The 20,293-nt window shown below is 40.3% G+C and overlaps 1 protein-coding gene across 2 annotated transcripts in view; it reads left to right on the top strand.

Annotated features, from left to right (window-relative positions):
- LOC140557574 (helicase ARIP4-like) overlaps nt 1-20,293 on the top strand; it is a 65,825-nt gene that overhangs the window by 31,830 nt on the left and 13,702 nt on the right. The window contains exons 1-6 of one of the 2 annotated variants that reach the window (XM_072682110.1): nt 2,228-2,683; nt 15,683-15,902; nt 16,836-16,972; nt 17,434-17,553; nt 19,237-19,457; nt 20,027-20,209. In XM_072682110.1, the coding sequence (XP_072538211.1) occupies nt 2,650-2,683; nt 15,683-15,902; nt 16,836-16,972; nt 17,434-17,553; nt 19,237-19,457; nt 20,027-20,209 (915 nt within the window). In that variant the 5' untranslated portion in view covers nt 2,228-2,649. Of the gene's footprint in view, nt 1-2,227; nt 2,684-15,682; nt 15,903-16,835; nt 16,973-17,433; nt 17,554-19,236; nt 19,458-20,026; nt 20,210-20,293 lie in introns of those variants that run through there. The other variant, XM_072682109.1, reaches the window with a different exon arrangement.

Below are 20,293 nucleotides of genomic sequence, written 5' to 3'. Positions count from 1 at the left end.
TGACGTTATGTTAAAGATTCTTTAAACTTTTAACATGCTTATTTATTTATATCTCCTCAATGTAACATCTACCGAATAGTCTTTTTTTCCAGTCATAGGTGGTTCTTATATGGAATAGTGCCAAAGAACGCTTTTTGGCACCTTTTATTTGTAAGAAATTAGTGAAAGAGTTTTATTACTCTAAAGAAATCACAGAATTGTACTAGCATATTTATATAAGTGTGTTTGGACTTTGTTAGTTCAGAACTATACACCTCCAGCTTAGTTTGTGGGCTCTTGATGCATCCTTCCTTAAAGTCCAAGCTTGCTTGCCAGGCTAGACTTTTCCTGTCTAATGTTGTCTCTCAGAAGTGGAATAAACTTTATCCTCGGCTCCATGCTGTACATTTTCTCAGTTTCTTCAAATGTAGTCTGGAGGCTTGATTCCTTTCTACATTCCTTTGTGGATCCACTGCATTTAACCTCAGTATTTCAAAAGATTAGCTCACACTATGTTATGGGTCTGGGCTCCTAGGTTATAGATTCTTGTGGTATCTCCTTATACTTTGTATTGGTTTGGCTTCCAGTGAGTGCACGTCTTTAAGTTGCTCTGGATAGGTGAAACTACTGAATTGAATATGTAAAAATACATTTATTTACATGATTTTACTTAAAATTGACATCAAATAAGATTGCTAGTACAGAGTATAAAATATTTTCTTCCATACATTCCATGGTATCCATCATTAAAGACTTGTTTTCAGGTTTTAGGGGTGAAGGTTTGGGTTTGTAAAGGGACTTCCTGGACAAAAAAGTATAACGTTTCTTATGTTTCAGAAAACATTGGCACATTGCACTGTACTGTGTAAGCTATTCTAATGCAAGAAGACGCGTTCTCATTGCATTTTAAGGGTATATAAACAAAAGCTATGTTTCAGTGCAGAGCAACACAATGACATTTTAGAAACTGGCTTTCTTTTTATAGCAATTTCTAAATTGCTTTAATGTATACTCACTATCCAACTTGCTGGTGGACAGTTTAAGACTGGTGCCACAATTCCCAACCCAGAACTACTGAAATCTGGACCTTGCATCTGTTTACAGTTTCTGTCCTGGATTATATACTATATGTATATATGTGTTTGTGGACACCCCTTCTAATGGATGCATTCAGCTACTTTAAGTTGCCCATTGCAGGCAATTCAAGTTTCGCCAATTGAAGAGGACTCTTTGGAGCAGATCAACATTAACCTATTGGCAAATTTCAATGCCTGGCATTAGGCTAAGGGGGGTAAAAAAAAAAAAAAGGAATGAGTTGGGGAGCGGGGCACTTGTCACCAAATGCAATACAATTCTCACAGCAATGCTCCAAAATGTAGTAGAAAGCCTTCCTCGGATTCCATTTATTTTAGAGGAAAACTGTGAATAAACTGATGTCCCAATAATTTTGTCCATATCGTTTATAAGTGGTAGTTAACTGACAACTTACATATTAATTATTGATTTAACGGATTGGCCAGATCATACCATAGCTTACTTCAGTGTCTGGGTTTAAAAATCTCAGCTCTAGCTCTTCATCAGTGATCAGTTACCGGCCAGAGATTCCCTCTTGACTGGTGTGGTGTGTGTGTAAAATACCCAGCAATGGAGCATCTATCACTGCCACACCCATTACTGCCACATCCATACATTTCTGTGGTTAGAAACTGCCCAGTAATGAATGCTGTAGAGCTGATAGCCCACATGATAGCCCACATGATAGCCCACATGATAGCCCACATGACAACCAGTAGGGCTACAGTCTGTAATTTATTTATGTATATAGTGAACTTCTAAAGTCAGTGGCCAATTTGGGTAAATATGAGTTTCAAAAAAGGAATCACAAATAAATAAATACATCAGTTAATGAATGAATAAACTCATACCAGTACCTAGTAGCTAGTTTTCCCTCTCACAACTAACTTTTCCTGCTCCTAAAAAGATTCTGCTTGGCCAACAGCTTAACACTCTAAAGCACTTAACCCCAAATTTAAAACTCTGAAGGACCTCAAAAGGACGCTTAGCTAACACCTCTGTAATAGTGTCACTGACACACATACGAGACACATTGCACTCCTTTTTTTTTCTCCCCTCCTCCTGTCCTCCCTCCTTCCTCTATTGTGGGCTGTGTTATGAAAGGGTGAGAGCGGAGTGTGTGAGGCAGCGGTGGACTAGTTGTTAATCCCCCTAAAAGGGCCCCGGCCCCAGCGTGTGAGATTATGTAAGGCAACCCTAGTCCTATTTCCTGGTTTGCGAGTCTGTAATTCGCGCTGCCTGCTGCAGAACACATGAGAGAGTCCACAGACACACACACACGCACATAATCCACCTCACGCTGACGAGGACAGGCATTTCAGATAGAGAGAAGGCAAGCAAGTGTACAGAAACATAGCAAGACAGTTAGCTTTAACCTTTGAAAAAGAAGTTTCTTTGCCCTAAGTGTAGTGTGTGTTTAGGCTTTTGAGCAGATCAAGACAGGTGGAAGTCGAGACAGTAGCTGACCAGTCAGCGTCCAACAGACCTACTTTGGACAAAAAGAAAAGCAAGAAAGTCAGATAAAGACAGAACAAAGACAGAGGAACCAAACAAGTAACAGGAACCTGACGTTCCTCTTTGTGCCCAGCTTAAACCATGCTCTTGCTGGACGAGTCCGACTCACTAACAGGTAAGTGTCCTCACCGAACCTTCTGTCGCCACGCAACTGACCTGCTTTCCCAGCATACAAGTGACTCTCTTGGCTGTCTGTGTTACTTTGCCGGCTAAGTAAGTTTATTCTCTGATGGTTTATAATACTGCTTGCAGTGAGTAAGTTTGAACGTGGAGATATTGTATAACTTGGGGAAGTAGAGGAAGCTGGTTGACTGAGAGGGTCTTTTAGCATTTGAACGCATTAAGAATCACAATAGACACTGTTTGCTGGATAAAGGGTTTCTGTCCATCAGGGCTTTCACTTGTTAAGGGTTTCTCATTTTTCGTACCTTCCAATATTTAATGCTTTGTTCATTTAGAGTAATTTGATTAGATTAAATTGCTCCTGGATCCCCAGTTAATGTCCATGATGTTTCCTTGGGAGGGAACCCTTCTTTTAAGAGTAGTCTGCAGTTTGGGAATTTATAGTGACTTGTACAACAGACTTTTAGCATCTTGCTACCAACAAAATTGTCTCTCCCAGATGAATGTTCAGATTTAGAACAGATGCAGTTAAGTTGGCAGTGATGAAGTCATGTGTTTTATGTTTTCACTTAAACATGTATCTGGTCTGAAAGAGAATCACCAAATGTTTCTGCTTAAGATTACATGAGGCGTCCATGTGGCTGGACGGTGAGCCTGAGGTGCTGTCAGAGTTCTGAAGTGTTGTCATGATTTGCGTGGAAACAGCTGCTTCCTCAAAGCAGGTCCCGTTCCTCAGGCAACTTCAGTCTTCTCCAAAAATTCCTTGTCCTCCTTTCTTCACTGAAGTACAAGTACTCACTGCCTTTCTCCAAACTCAAAAGCCTAATAGACTTTGTAAGTTGCGACAGGGTGATTTGGGTAGAATCCTTCTCAACCCACACCCCCTCCCCTCCTTACACACCCCCCCCTTCAGCTGACGGAGCAGGTTACACAATGTTCATGTTAGGTTAGGGAAGTGTCACAGGAGCGTTTCTGCACTCACGTCCGCCGGGCTGCTCTACACTCTGGCCTGTCTGTGACACACTGGCCCAATTCCTAGCCCCAGTGCAGCTGCATGGCACACGCTTTCGTAATGCCTGAGCCGGCACACTAAACTGATCGCTAAAGGTGAGGGGATGTGGAGATCTAAGTTATGTGTGAAATTAATGAAATGTTGCCACAGTCTAAGTTTATTAAGAATGAGTGTGGCGTGGCTAGAGGTTTTCACAAGGAAGGTGTGAGATTTGGCTGTTTGATGAACTCACGCTCGTGCTCAAATTAAGTTTCAGTACACTCATATGTCAGCACAAACACATATTTTACATAACTATAAGTTCACATAGTCTACCACTCTGAAAGATAAACGTAAAAACAAAGTTCTTTTGATTCCTTCGTCAGTAGAAATTTTCTCTGTGTTGAGTGTAGAACAGTGAGATCTGGGTGTAATACAAGCCACACTTATCAGAAACATCTGTGAATCTACTGAGTGCTGGCTTGGCTACCCACTGTGGACCATGTTTATGTGCTGTTTGTCCTCACCACTGCACAGTATATTCCAGTAGTAATGTGTGTGTAAGTAAGTGGTATGACTGGACGTGCTGTACTGTTGAACGCGCACGTTGTGTAACAGCCATTGGTTCAGTTACGTAAGCGTCCCTGCTTCTCCGACCCAGCCCCTGTCAGCCGGTGAGTGTATGTGTGTGTATGTGTGTGTATGTGTGTGTATGTGTGCTGCAGAACAAACTGGAAACTGGTTCATCTTATATTGGGACACTTTTTTAGGAAAGGGAAAAAATAGAGGTGTGAAATAGAGAGACGTGTTTACTGATTTTATTCTGAAATTCTATTCTGATGTTCCTCCCCTCACTCCTCCTGCTCCAACTGCTGCTTCTTTGCTTGACTTTTGTATCAATGTGTTTCCTGGTCCTAATTGCCATTGCTTTTATCGTACTGCCCAATCTAAGTTTCAAGGGACAGACTTTCCTGTTTAAAATCAGGACCCCAAAACTTAAAGATATGACTGTTCAATATCATGCCACTGAAAGCTGAACTCAGTAGAAATGTTGTTTTATTAATATGTAACTCAGTATCATAAATAACTCTTAAGGTTGTAGTCTTATTTTATTTTTGACTTTGCTACATTTTGTGAAAACTGTCAAGAAAAGTAATCAAACCTCACTCCATTAACTTAGGTATAACCACTCCTCATTATTTCAATGTAATTATATTGTACTTAACAGTAATTCTTTGGTTGTAATGAAAGTCTCTGACCTTTTTTAGTTTAGCTTGGTTTAAGCTTTTGATTGTTTTCTGATTTTTTTTATTTTTATTTTAGTGAAGTTACTTATTTTGTGAGAAAGTTAAGCTTTATATTCTTCATTTTTGGCCATTTTGATGGTGGACCTTTCTCAAGAACTTCTGCAGAAAGAGTAAGCCAAGAGGTTGAGCATGTCACTCACCGCTTGCTGGTTCTTATGTGGATTATATCACATTAGCTTAACCTAATAAATGGATTTGATAAGCTCATGGTCCTGACCTAGATCATTTCTTTACTATCAACATTTCTTTCTGGCTTTTTGGTTAGCCAACAATTATGTATCAAATATGATACAATTCCTTGTTATTCTTAATTTACTGCTTTCCATTTGTTCTTTTCTCAGTTTTTTGTACATAATTATTGGACAAATAATTATGTTTTTTTTTTTCTGTGACAGCAATATGTTTGTGTTACAGTTTCTTATTTACTCCACTGTGGGCTATTTAATGCAAAAAGGGGGAAATGTCTGAACCTACACCTGACCAACAGAAACGTGAATACATGACCTTAGTCAGTGTAAAAAGATTCTGTGACTCCAGTCACAGTTTCCAGAAAGTTCCTATTAAGGTCAAAAGCCTAAATATTAACAGTTTAAATATTAAACAGTTTTAATTTCATATTATCTTTATTTCCACTATTTTCGGCTGTTTTTTTACTACACTGTTTGGTTCTACTGTGCTGCACTGTAGTTGTATAGATTAAGAGCTCAGATATAAGTTTTAAATATTGCTTGGATAAGATATTAAAAACTCACTCTGTGGATGAACAAAGTGGCGATTATCCTTCATTTCATAATGCGTCCCAGGGTGACTTACATAACGCACACTGCTTCTGTCTTTCAGCTTCTCACACCTTTAGGAGTTTAGGTAGACAAGACAGGGAAAAAATATTGAACAATAGGATGTTTGTGTTTTGCATTTATTGTGTAAAGAAATAAGCTTTCAAATGAAAAATTATAATGTACGTTGGCAGCTTAACACAAGGCATACAATTTTTCATCACCCTGATTTTTCCCTGATATTTCCCTCCAGATATTCTTGACTTGATATACTGAAACCTTGATACCCTTCTTCTGTGTAAAAAAAAAAAAAAAAAACAACACTTATAAAACATTCTTTTACAGAATACGAAGTAAGAATTTTCCTGGAATTATTTTTCTGCCATCATCTCCATAGGCTGTCAAAGAGTCAGCTCAATGTGTCATTAGTTGAAAATTAAACTCAGCTGGGGTGAATTAGCCAGGCTGCATGAATTAGCTAGGCCGCCTAGCGTTTTGAAAGCTCAGTTGGCAAGGAGCAAGCCCATTAGTGAGACCCCACAGCATGCTATGTGCAGTGCCATGGCATGGAGATGCCTGGGTAAGATGTGGCTTTCCCAAACAGATAGTTTCTTTACAGATAGTTTGTTGGAAAACTTAAAACTTTTAAAACAATAAACTTTTTTTTTTTTAGGTTTTAAAGGTTAGCAGAATGGAATATTTTGATCTCTCATTATTTATCGCCTGTTGCTTATCTAGAGCAGACTAACGCAACAGCGTTACTTCACAGCTAATCCAAATTGCATAAGAAACATTTCTAAATCAACTAGCTGACGTTCTGAAGGTCTGTTGCCTCTGATTTGCCCCAGACCAAGCTCTAGATAGAAGTAGCGTACAGACATTTAAAGTAGCAGGAACTGTGTCAGGGAACCTGGCCAGAATATCCAGAATATTTTTTTATATTTAAACATATGAACATTTGACATCTTCACTTGAACAATATTGAACAATATTAGGAGATGGAGGTAATGTAACTAAACATATAAAACTGAGAATATTTTTTGGTGATCAATTATTTATTTATTATCCATTATTAGTAGCATACAGTACAATATAAAACAAGAAAAAAATGGAGGCAATTGTGTACACCACCCACACCCACTTGTTTATGCATTTTGTGCTCTGCTGTTGGACTGAACGTGCTAGGACAGCCTGACCTGGCCATGTTGGCAGTTGTTGCAAACAGTGGAACAGCTGATTTCTAAGGGTTCTAAAATCTTTTTAAATCACTTCCCAGACTCATCTGCATCTACAGCCTTCTTTCTTAAGGCCTCAAAAAGCTATTTGGATCTCACTCACTCACTTTACCAATCAAGAGCAAGCAAACCTAAATGATTGTTTAAATTAGATTTAGATTTTTAAATAAGACACATTCTTCCAAAATCCCCTCTTTAATGATGTTCTAGTCATCTGCAGCTAATGTGGTGCATCTGATTCTAATTATAGGCATTTAAATTATCAATAAATGTGGGTGTGTCTTAACTTTTCCTTACAGGGAAATAATATTGAAACAAGACATTTTATTCAGTTTTATAGATTTAGTTATATTACCTCCATCTCTTAATACTGTTCTAATGAGGCTCTAATGTCCATATGTTTAAATAATAAAAAAGACAAAGGTTTTTATGGAGGGTGTCCTACCTTTTTCACAAGCCTGTATGTGTTGTTTGTAAACCCTCTCAGTAACCACCACTGTGTCTTACTTATTATCTGTGTATTTATGCCCTTTTGTCCTTAATGTGGGATCTGTTTATTCACAGTAACAGTTTGAAGTTCTTAACACAGTTCTAGTAAAAGCAATTTAGCATTTTCAAAACATTTTCTTGCTTTGTCTGAATTTTAAAATCATAGTTTAATTTATTTTCTTATTCAGTGCCTAGCTGAGAGCCTCTGTGAGTGTTGATAGGAAAGACAATATGGACCTAGAAATCTATTAGTTTTAGGTGTGGACCAGGTGTAGACTTTCTTTTCCCAGGATGGCCTTCACCACCAAACTCTGCTAGTCGTGAATGCAGACCGTGTCCACATGTCCGCAGAAGAGTAACCCAATTGAACCAAGAAACTAAAGCCAGAAAAGTTAGCAGTTGCTAAGCTAAAAACTAACCCTAGCTTGTAAAGGGGCAATGGAAAGTGCTCCAGTCAAAGCTCTATTCAGTGGAGCACAGCTAGCAGCAGTGGAAAGAGGCCCCTTTTTTGGGAAAGTGCCATGGGTATAAAAGCAGAACTTATCTATCTTTTTTTTCTTTTATTTTCCCCTCACAAGCTCACTGCAAAACTAGTGTTTTCACACACACATATATATATATATATATATATATATATATATATATATATATATATATATATATATATATATATATATATATATATATCTCAGGGTTGTAAATAAGCTTGCAAAACAGCAGCTGAGCATTTTTCTCCCCAACTAAAGCCATATACTTACTATTCATACGTCAAAGAACAACATAAATATACCGATCAGCAATAACAGTACCACATCTGACAGATGAAGTGGAAAATATTGATTATCATCTATAGTTGCATCTGTCAAGTGAAAAGCAAGTGGTGTGTTAAAACGGGAAAAATGGGCAAACGTAGACCTGACCCAATTGTAATGGCTAGACAGCAGGCGACAGGGTCATGAGCATCTAAAGGCTCATTGATGGCAGATACCCCAGGAGTCCCTCTGAGTGCATGCCTTGAATGATCAGATCTGTTGCAAAAGGGGGACCAACTCAAAATGGCTGGTACTCATGTATTCATGTTTTTGTTTTGTTTTTTCCCATGTTTTCTCTCAAAAAACCCACCCCCACTACTTATATCCCTCTTGTATGCATATGGTTGCAGTGATACATGGGATAAAAAAAATGCAGTATCATCTTTTCTACAGTATGGCAAAACTGTAGATCACAGATTATTGAATCATAACCCCTGTATCATATTGTAATGCTTATCGTATCACCAGGTTTTTGCCAATACACTGGTCTGTTCTCGAAGTGCCCTGCTCTTCACCCTACTGTAGTTATGCCAACTGGATTGAGCATAATCTATAATCTGCTTACTGACCCGAGACTGTGTGCGAGTTTGTGTTTGTTTATTTGTGTGATCCCCTCTCCAAACCCCCCCACCCCCCGTCTCTCTGTTTCAGTGGGTCAGTGGCCCACTCAATGCTAAACCAGAGAGAGAGAGGGAGAGGGAGAGGGAGAGAGAGGACAAAATGAGTCTGGAACAGGATCTCTAGCACACTTGTTTTCCTTTGATCAGAATTTTATTCACTTGTTGCTAATTCTCTTCATGTATGGGCTAATTAGATTAGAAAAGGTTCTCTACAACAGACATTCTTTTGCATTCTTGTGTCTTCTTATCTCTCTAACACAGTACAGATACACTTTCCAGAAGTGTGTAGACAGCCTTATTAAACAGTAGTCTTATTAATTTAATTAAATGTATTACAGACAGACACTCTGTGTTCAAAGGTGGACACACAGTTTGTATAATTTCTATAGAAAAGTATTGCCAGTATGATGGTTTTTGGGCTGTAGAGTGTGTTGGATATCAAGAGACAGTGGAGCTCCATATTAAAGCTTTTAGATTAGTTGAAGTGGTGTTTGTGATCCAGAACTAATTATCTAACAAACCGCTACCAGTCAATCTCTGTGTGTGTGTGTGTGTGTGTGTGTGTGTGTGTGTGTGTGTGTGTGTGTGTGTGTGTGGCTGAGAGGCGGTGGCTGGCTTCGCATCTATCTGAGCAAATTTGTCTTTATCCACCGAGGGCATTGCCAGTGCTAGGGGAAGCTAGTAGAATGAGTAGGTTGATGGACAGTATTCCCTGTATGCTTTTATAGACTTTGAGGTGCTGACCTTCGGTTCAGTAGAGGTGTACAGGCATGGACCTTCAGCATTCAGTATGCGCCTTACTGTGTGAACCGAAACCTCAGTGCCTGCTGCCACCAAATCTTCCTGAAGGTCTTTTGCAGTCACTAAAGGGTGTTTGACCACCTTCCTTCCGTCTCTGCTTCATGTCTTGGACAGTAGCAAGATATTTGGCCAGCGTGTATTCATGTGTCATTCTGGGACAGAAAGCAGTTCAGTTTGTTTTGTGAATGAATTTGGTTCTCATCATCTTTCTTTTCATCTGCTCTCAGTGTCTCTCACCTTCATGTTTTCTCTTAGTTTCTCTCTTTCTCTCTGTCTGCTCTCAGGGTTTCTCTACTTCTCTGTCTTCCTCACTATTTTTTATTCTCCCCCTGGCTCTCACATATTTTCTCTCTTTCTCTCTCTCTTAAAGATGTACCCCTTGCCTTGCATTGATTGCATCCCTTTTAGTCAAGAATAAAGGAGAATAAGGTGTGTGTGTGTGTGTGTGTGTGTGTGTGTGTGTGTGTGTGTGTGTGTGTGTGTCCAGTCTGCCAGGGAAAAAAAAATGTTGTCCTAAACACCTTTGGTCGGTACCTTGTTGAACCCCTTACCGCACTCCACTAAAAACACACTAAATGTACTACTCCTTGGAAGGCTGAGGTGTGTGTGTGTATATGTGTGTGGCTTTAAATAAAGCTTGCAGTTAACCTGAGTTAACCTGAGTAACACCGGCTTATGTAGCCCCCATCTCACTCCTGGTCATAGTGACACAATTACGCAGTCACTGGTCTGTGCAGATTACCAGGCTGCAGTGTGACATACAGTTCTGGTCATAGGTTTTTACACCCTCATCGTGGACATTAATGTCATTGCAAGATTGGGGTTTTAATGTTTTTTTTTATTTTGTTTTGGTCATTGTGGCCCAAAAGTCTTTTGTTTGATCACGTGGTCAGCTGTAAACTGTAATCAAGCTTCAGGGTGTAGAATTTGAAGCAGGAGCATCTTTCTTGGATAGCAGCTTCTCAGTTCATGGCAATGTAGACAGTGACATTGCCTTGTTATCACTGTCTGTATATTCTGTGTGTGTGTGTGTGTGTGTGTGTGTGTGTGTGTGTGTGTGTGTGTGTGTGTGTGTGTGTGTTTCTGGGGTCCGTACCCCATTGCAGTTGTTTACCAGTCCTTTATATAACATCTCCACTCTCTCTGTGCTGCTGCCTCGGTCACCATGGCGTCACACAGCCGTCGCCTCCCCTTTCATCTCCCTCTGATTATTATTGGATGGAGGCCATGCTTTGTTTGAGTATGGTTGCCACGGCGGTGAGGCTTTGCCAGAATACAACTGTGGATGGGAGGGAGGGGTTAAGAAAGGAGAAAAACAGAGGGGAGGTTTAAAGTGTGTTTTTGATTCCAGATTGAAGTGTTTTTGGGATGCTCTTGGGCTGTGGAGTTTTTGAAATGCAACAGATGACTATTAAAGACGTTTGTTGGTATACCTGTGTTGATAGATTTGTGTGTGTGTGGGAGATGGAGTGAAAGGTTTGGATGGGTTTTTAGTTTCCAGTCTCTGTGGTACTGAATAGATCCCTGTTCATTATATAATGCTTTGTTGCGTAACTGTGTCTCCTGTCCCTCTGATGAAACAGTGAGGACTCTCTCCTGAAGGTGTGTGTGTATGTGCGTGTGTGTGTGTGTGTGTGTGTGTGTGTGTGTGTGTGTGTGTGTGTGTGTCAATGTTCAGTCAGTTGAGGTGGATAGAGCAGCCTGAAGACACGCTGATGTAAAATTTCACTTCTGTGAGTTAAAATGACTACAGTAAAAGTTAATGCATCTTTCCAAAAACAACCTCAGTAGAAGTACAAAAGTAGCGTCTCAAGAACAAAGTGCTAAAGTGGAATCGAAGTATAGTTTTTGTATAATACTGTTTGTATTTTGTATTTTGTGACATAAATGTCAAAGCAAAATGTCTGTCCGTCCATCCATCCATGTGTAAAACAGCCATTGGCTATGGTCATTGTAGTAAATCATTCACATCAATAAAAATCCTCCAAATCCTCTAATGACTTAACATGAAGGATGGTTTTGTTACATAATGTTTGTTGCAGCAAAAAAAAACAAAAAAACAAAAACAAACAAACAACAATGTTGTGATGTTGCTACTCATGCCCTGTGAGAAATCACTGTAATCATTAACTGTGGGCAGGATATAATGCTTTATCATGGCTTTTGTGACGATGGTTTTGATGCTCACCGTTGTTTCTTCTGAGAGAGAGAGAGAGAGAGAGAAAGAGAGAGAGAGAGAGATTGGAAGAAAGAATAGAGGTGGAGGAAGGAGGATGGACAGATGGTGGAAGGCAAGTCAGAGAGGTGGAGGAGTGAAAGAGAGAGAGACAGGAAAGGAGTACAGGAGGAGAGATTGGGTCAGCGCCGTGTTTAAGCGTGAACGGCTGGTTGCATAAGGGTCACGTCTTCATACTGAGGCTGAAAGATATTTCTGGATCGGAAAGGGGGAGGGGAGGAGAGAGTGATAAAGGAGAAAGTGCGGGGTCATTTTTACCCATCTCACCCCATTTTTAGCTGACGTGTGTGTGTGTTGTTGTTTTTTCTACTCCTCCCTCCTTCCTGTTATTTCATTTTTATCTAATGTAATTATTTAGCAATTATGCACATTTGTAGCTTTATATATCTGTTCTTAGTATTTAGAAGTGTTTAGAAGGTATTTTTTAAGGAAATTACTCAAAAGTATAAATCATTACAATGTAGTTGAATCAAGTCTTCAGTCTGTCCCCACCAATGACCAAAGAAAACGTAGATGCCGTGGTTCCATTCTCTTGTAGAGGTGCTTCACTTTTGAGAGACGTTAAGAGGCGTTGTGTTTTCTATTGCCATTGCTTCCCCCCCAATATGTTCCCTTATTTCATTGAGTCCCTGATGTAAAGGACCCTGTTTTAAGGGCTCGAAGTGGTCAAGCTGACGAAGATGCTGCTGCTATGAGCAGAGGATCGCTGGTTTGAATCCCAGGTCATGCTGCCTGCCATCAGCAGCCAGGGTCAGAACCGCAAGATTGGCCTTTTTCTCTCTGTGTGGGTAGCTGGCTTGCTCTCTCCTCACATCACTTTAGTGTAATGCTAGCCGGCGCATCAGCGCTGGGTGTCTGGAGCTTTCCTCCGAGTGCGCTGGCTGCCCAATGACATTGCCTTAGCGGCAGCTCAAAAAAAAGCCTTCATTGGAGGAGGTGTGTATCAGTCTTTACCCTCCCGGGGTTGGGGGAAATGCAAATCAGTCAACCAATGTTACCTGGACCCTAAAGAAACTGCCTTTCTCACGCTGGAACTATATGCAGAAATAACTTTTGAAATATGAGAATTGCAAAAGCAAGTTTTGCTAATATGTGCAAAATTAGTAATATCTGCTAGCCAAATTATGAAGGGGTTTTCGATTAATCATTTAAATCATATGAACTTTACATATGGAGTTGACATTACTTAAATGGGTATATTTATTAATTTATATTTATTCTATGATATATCTACGGGCTCTGCAGACTATGGCAGACTATGGCACCTGCACTATGACCCGAGGATCGCTGGTTTGAATGATGCTGCCTGTCGTCAGCAGCCAGAGCCTCAGAGAGCACAATTGGCCTTGTTCTTTCATGGTGGGTAGATGACCTGCTCTCTCTCCCCATATCACTTCAGTGTGATGCTGGCCAGCATGGGCATCTGATTGCCGATGCATCAGAGGTGGGTAGCTGGCGCTTTCCTCTGAGCGCTTTGGTAACCCGTTGACATAGCATTCGTGGCCGTTGGAAAAGAAATGGTGGCTGGTAGCGCATGTATCAGTACTCACCCTCCCAGTGTCCAGAGCAGTACATGTGATCGGGGGTTAAGGGAAGAGTACTAACAAGTAGGTTGGGTAATATGGCTATCTACAGTTGGGGAGGAATTACAAAGTACTGTATATCTGTATATAATTTTACTCCATTTATTTATATGTTTGTTTAACTTTGAGATGTACATACCAGAACTGGGCGATGACTGTGAATCCATACTCATTCCTCTTTACAATATATAATGCGTCATGCTCTCTCTCTCTCTCTCTCTCTCTCTCTCTCTCTCTCTCTCTCTCTCTCTCTCTCTCTCTCTCTCGCTCACGCACACACACACACACACACACACACACACACAGAACTAGACTAGAAAGTCATGTCAGAGAGAGTAGGGCATTCATTAACAGATTGCCTCAGAAGGGCGGTTTATGTAATTTGTTTTCAGACTTGTGGATCATCAACCCCCGTGCATTATATAAATAATTCATCTTCCCACTCTGTGTTTTTATGTGTGCGTGTGCGTGCGTGTGTGTGCGCGCATTTGTATCTGTGAGTAGTGAACCTGATGTTCAGATAAAACAGCTTTTAATATATTAAGAACAGAGAGTATGAGGGTGAATAGAGATATAAGAAGAGGAAGAGATGGAAAAGAGGGATTAGAGTGGAATGAGGGAAGTAGAGAGGGAATAAGTGAAGTGGAAGACGATCAGTTTGGGTTTTGCCTTTTGTTGTTCCAAATTTGAGACAAGTGTTTGTCTATATTTGTGCAGGTTTTGTGTGTGTGTCCAGTCTGTGTGTGTGCGTGCGTGTTTGGCCACACAACTGTGTGGTGGTCAGTTTCATAAGCACTGGATATTTATGAGTGCTTACATAACCTGCTGATTGGGTTCATTGTGTCCTGCGGAGGCCAGATCTGTGTCTAGAAGACTGTACACTGATGCTCTGCCAGTCTTGCAGTATCATACACTCCTGTCCTGCGTATTTACTTCTGAGCTTTGGGCCTAGCCTTGCATAGTGTACATAATGTATTCTAATGCAGAAAGGCAAGCTAATGCACTAACTGCAGTTCTGTAAAGTTTTGACTTTAAACTATATCTTGGTTTTGCTAATACCGAGGACTTAATTATACAAATATATAATCTCCAAAACAGCAACTTTACAGAAGAAGAAAAAAAAATTCAATTGGAAGGCAAGATTTTATTTCTGAGCATTTCTGTCGATCCATTAATCATAAAATTTAGATACATTTTAAATTTAGATACATTTTAAATTTTCCTGAACTCTCCCTACAGTCAGGAAGTATAACTTGTTTTTTGAACCACCACTAATGGACATGCTTTTTCTAGACAAGCTGAGAGAGACAGAACTGTTACTGAAAGTGAAAGAGGCATGTGGACTGACTTGGTAGTGTTTGGTAATATATATAACCTGATTTTACACAAATATGACTGATTACACTGCCCTGCACTGTTCTCGCTTTTCTAAGGTTGCATAATGCAGTTAGCTGTGTGCCGAGCCTGTTGCTGAGCCTGGCAGTGGATCATCAAAAGTATTTTGAAGCTGTTTTTATGTTGCATAGTGTTGCTTTAACGTCTGTGTAGCACTTTGTATGAGGCAGTCTTTTGTTGTTATTTTAATAAAAACACTATACAATGTTTATAAACATTGTTGGGCCCTTGAGCAAGGCACTTAACCCTCTTTGCTCTAGGGGTGTTGTAGCATGGTTGAGCCTGTGCTGATGTAGTTGTAGTTGTTGCACTGTACAAGTGTATAAGTATACTTTAGAACACAGAACGCAGGTTTGGTTGCTGACTTCTCTGTTAACTCCAGCCGCTGTATGCTGTAATTTGTTCAGTTCCACCAGCAGCTCACCTGTTTTACTTGAAGAATGAAGAATTGATTAGATAAAAGTAGATACTGTAAATCGCAAACCTAACCATAAATACCTGCCTTCCTCTAGGAGAGGTTTAGAAAGGTTTAGGTTAACACAGTGGCACACAAAATTATTATATTTATTACACTGAACAATTAATGCTCAGATATGTAGTTGAATCATTTTCGTATGTTCTCTTTTTCAGGAGTTCATTCTTAGAAGAATTTCGATTGTTATTTAATAGTGTTGTACAGTATTGTGATTTAGTAGTTAATTACTATGTATAGTCTAAGTCTCTTTCTCTCTTGTCCTCACCTCCAGATCAGGGCCAGAGTGCTGCCTTTAGCTCTGAGAACGAGGCACAGGGTGGCGACTCTTCAGGATGGCCCTGCACTCTCCCCACTACCTCTCCCTCGGGCGAAACCCCTGGCCAACCTTCCGCTCACCTCCCATCCCGCCCGGATGCCCTCAGCTCTGCCCTCGCCCTCAGTGCTGCCAAGAAGAGGAGCTCCAAACCCGCTCACATGAGAAGGAACATCAGGTACATTCAGATAAAGAAAATAATTCATTTTAAGTGAGATGTTACTGTGCTTCATTTCAGTTTAGATTACTGTTCAGTTAGGTTGCTATCAGCTTTGGGGTTTATGACCTCTCTCTAAGAAAATTAAGAAAAAAAGAAGCAGGTTAGCCCTTGCAGTAAATGTAGCATTTACTTTCCGTGATCAGATCACGCTTAGAGTTCCGAGGTTTGACAGCTAATAATAGACTGGTTTACAGTCAGTTACACAAAGTTAAATGGAAATTATGTATGTGTGGGGAAATAAATGTTAATAAAATTCAAATAAACCCCTTTCGCCAGTGATAACAAAATACGTTCTTTAAAAAGTGAGGATTCTAAACCTTTAACCAATACCACATTTGTGTCTGTAACCATTTTATTATTTCAGTTGGATGAAATGATTTTGTTACAACATGGGAAAAAATGTGTTTTGGCCTTCAACTTTTTTGAGTGACATGAAAGTCTGAAAAACTCTGACTCAAACCTGTTGATGCTAAATCATTCTTTATCTAAGTAACTGTGTCAGTAATTGTTGGATATTATAATAAAAACAGCAGTTATAACTGTATTGGAAGTCAGAGTTGAAGTTTACAGTGGAAGTCAGATGGCTCCCCAGTTAGCCTGGATCAGAGACAATAGACTTTGATTACTTCACCAAAACATGGAACTGGACCGAAAGGAGCAGAGCAGTTTCCATGAAGACCGGAGCTACCGTTTGTGTGTGTGTTTAGTGTGTGCGTGTGTGTATGTGTGTTTAATACATTAATGAGTCAGGTCCCAAAGCCCACACAGGGCAGTGTTTCTGACTGGCTGCCAAATAGGTTAGAACCTCTCTTACTCACCACCCCACTTTCCCCGTCTCTCTCTCACAATCTCTCTTGCTTGCTCTCTCGCTCGCTTACTCTCTGTCTATAGGAAACTGTTGAAAGAGCACCAGTTGGAGGCAGTGACTAAAGCAGCTCAACTGGAGGAGATTGAGAGAAGGAAGCGTCTGGAGCATCAGAGGAAAGACTTCACTGTAGACCCTAGGCCTGAGTATGCACACACAGCAGGTGACTTTCAGATGCACACATGGACACACTATATAGACAGATACAGTAAGAAGCTAGAAAAAGATCAAGAAGTTCCCTAACTCTAGCTGTAAGCATCAGCCAAATAGATTGCTGATGGATTCATCTTATTGCTGTTATCAGCTTTCTTCCTTCATTACTGACAGTTCATGTAACCATGAAGTCCAAAGTGTTTTACAAAGAATTATGTAACAATTGTAATTGTTATTTATTATACTGTATACAGTATTATTAATACTGAGACATTTGTTTATGATAGTGTTCAATACATTAAAAATATGTTGTTTTTTGCCCCAGGATATGGATTTTACCATTCCTTAGTTTCAAAGTTGGTTAATAATAATAATAATAATAATAATAATTACATACCATGATATATTGTTGGTAAATATGGTGATATACATTTGAGTTATGATAATGAGTCATGTTTGATTTTTCTCCAGGTAATGTGTGTGTGAGCGCGGCTCAGTGTGAGAAGCACAGGGCAGTATGTGTGGAGACAAGCGGCAGCAGTGCCACAGACTGCACTAAAGAAACCCTGAAAACAGCTACCCCTAAAAGAGGTGAGGTGGTCACACACTGACATTAAACTCATATATGTGTACATGGTATTGAACCTTAATCATGTATATTTACATTGTCATCCCAAAATAAAAAATTGGTTAGTGACCACTGCTGTAACACTACTGATGTTATGCTTACTGTTTATTTCTTCTTGGCATTAGAGTGTGTAGTCTGAGTAGTTTGAGCATTGTGGTCTAAAGGTGCAAAGGTGCAAGTATTTGTCGCTGTACAATGTACAGTAACATTTGTGGTAGTGACACACACACACACCTTCATATATTTACGAAGAACAGTTTTGACTGAGTTAAGTGCTTAGGTTTGTTACATTTCTGAATTTATTACATTATTGGAAAATTAGTACACTTTAGTGCTACACATATCCTGGGTCCCAACATCAGTTGTAGCCAATACTCTATGTACAAAAATCGAATGCCTTCGAATACTTCTCCATTTATCTTGCTTTAGTTGGAGTTAGAGTGTCTACTGTCCAGAGAAGGCTTTCTACTAGATTTTGGAGCATTGTTGGAACACAATTCCACTACTCCATTGCTCAATGCTGGGGGGGGCGGGGGTATTTTATTCAAGCCTGGCATTAGGCATGGTGCCAGTAGGTTCATGTTTATCTGTTCCAATGAGTCCTTTTCTATTAGCAATATGAGACAACAAGACAATCTATGTGTGTGTATGTGTATGTGTGTGTGTGTGTGTGTGTGTGTGTGTGTGCCCGTGCTTTTGCACATCTGTGTTACAGCAGTGGGTGCGACCTAAAGTAGCTGAATGCATTAATTAGAAGGGGTGTCCACCAACGTTTGGACATATAGTGCAATAAGGAAAGTGAAGATGATAAGCCATCCCACAATTTCCCAATTAAACTCAAAACCAAAATGTAACAACCCCTCCTGCTGGAATTGCTTCAGTTCCCTTTCTGGTATAAACACTCATTCACACTCCGTATTGGATTATATTCATATAGTGCGTGGGTGTGTGAGTGTTGACTTAGTAGGATTAAGATCAGTGACATTAACTGATCAGTGACATTAACACTTGAGTCAGTTTACTTATATAAAAGACAGATAGAAAACAGAAACACACTAGGAGATTAAATTTGGATAGAAATTGAGGTGCTATGGTGACTAAGCCAGAGAGGGTACTGAATGTACTGTTCCCCAAATACACACTTAACCTCGAACGTTCTGTTACACACAGACGCACACACACACTGAGTGGCACACTTGGCAAAGTTAGATTTCAGATTCTGCATGTTTGTGTGTTTGTGTGTGTGTGTGTGTGTGTGTGTGTGTGTGTGTGTGTGTAAAACTGGGTCTGTGGAGCAGAGGTGTGTCTGCCCCTGGTTGTGTGCCAACCTTCAGCACTGACATCTCTGCCTAGGTTACATAAGACTCTCCACACTGTTAAATCCAGCTTGTGTAAGCACCATTTACCCACTTACATAACACACACACACACTTATCTCTCTCCACTTCCTCCACTCCATCTTAACAAATAGATTCTTGTGTAACTTATCACTGCATGTAGTCGAAAAACCACACCTGGATATAATGAGCATGAGGAGTAGTGTTTGAATTGAGTTACAGTCTCACACATACACACACACAAATGCTTGTGCCCTTAAATCAAAGGAAATCTATATGTGTGTTTGTGCATGTGTGTAAATGTCACAGACCAAAGCTCAGGTGAGAACACCGCCTCATACATCGTTACTGAATCGACCAATGAGAATGGAGAGTCGATGGCCTCCGGGGAGAGCAGTGGAGCACATGTTAACGACGCACTCAACCAACCAGATGCTCAGGGGCGTGTCCTCATCAACGTCAATCACCCGGCCGATGAAAACGACCTCTACCTCTCCCCACAGCTTGCCCGTGCTGTCAAACCTCACCAGGTGATCTATAAAGTTGTCAATCAAGCTGTCAAGCTCTCCGTCATTCAGTCTGTTGGCTCCATAAGACACCATAAGAAATGCTTCTATCTTCACAATTTCAAGAACCAATTAAAAAAAAAATGCTGTTTTTAAAGTGCATCAGACACAGGTTTAAAAACAAAAGCTATATCTGGTTATTGTTTTTCACCCTAACATTTTCCTTCTCCTTCCTTGTTTTCTGTCTGTCTCATTCTGACAATCTCTCTTTCTCCCTCTCTGTCTCTCTGTGTATCTCTCTCTTTCATGCGTTTCATTTCTCCCTCTCTTTCTCTTTGTTCCTCTCGCTTTATCACTCTCTCTGCATCTCTATCTTTCTGTATGTATCTCTCTCCACTCTACTTCTCTCTTTTCCTCTCGCTCACTCTTTTGCTGACTTTCTCTCTCGCTCTTAAACCCTTTGTCTCCATCTGCCTATTTTCTGTCATTCTCTCTGTACCCCCTTCTCTCTCCTTCTCTGTCACTCTCTTCTCTCTCTCGCTCTCTCTCAAACACACTCACTATATCTCTCTCTCTTTGTGTATCTCTCTCAGATTGGTGGGATAAGGTTTTTGTATGATAATCTGGTGGAGTCTGTGGAGCAGTTTAAGAGCAGCTCTGGTTTCGGCTGTATCCTGGCTCACAGCATGGGCCTGGGTAAAACTCTACAGGTCATCTCCTTCATCGACATCCTTCTGCGCCACACCGGAGCGCACACCGTGCTCGCCATCGTCCCTGTGAGTGTGTGTCTGAATGTTTGTGTGTGTGCGCGTGTCAGCGGGTCTATTTGATTGTGTGTGTACATGTAGCATTTTACATAA

The sequence above is a fragment of the Salminus brasiliensis genome, chromosome 6 (assembly GCF_030463535.1).
Source record: "Salminus brasiliensis chromosome 6, fSalBra1.hap2, whole genome shotgun sequence".
NCBI lineage: Eukaryota > Metazoa > Chordata > Actinopteri > Characiformes > Bryconidae > Salminus > Salminus brasiliensis.
This window is presented reverse-complemented; position numbering and strand designations above follow the sequence as displayed.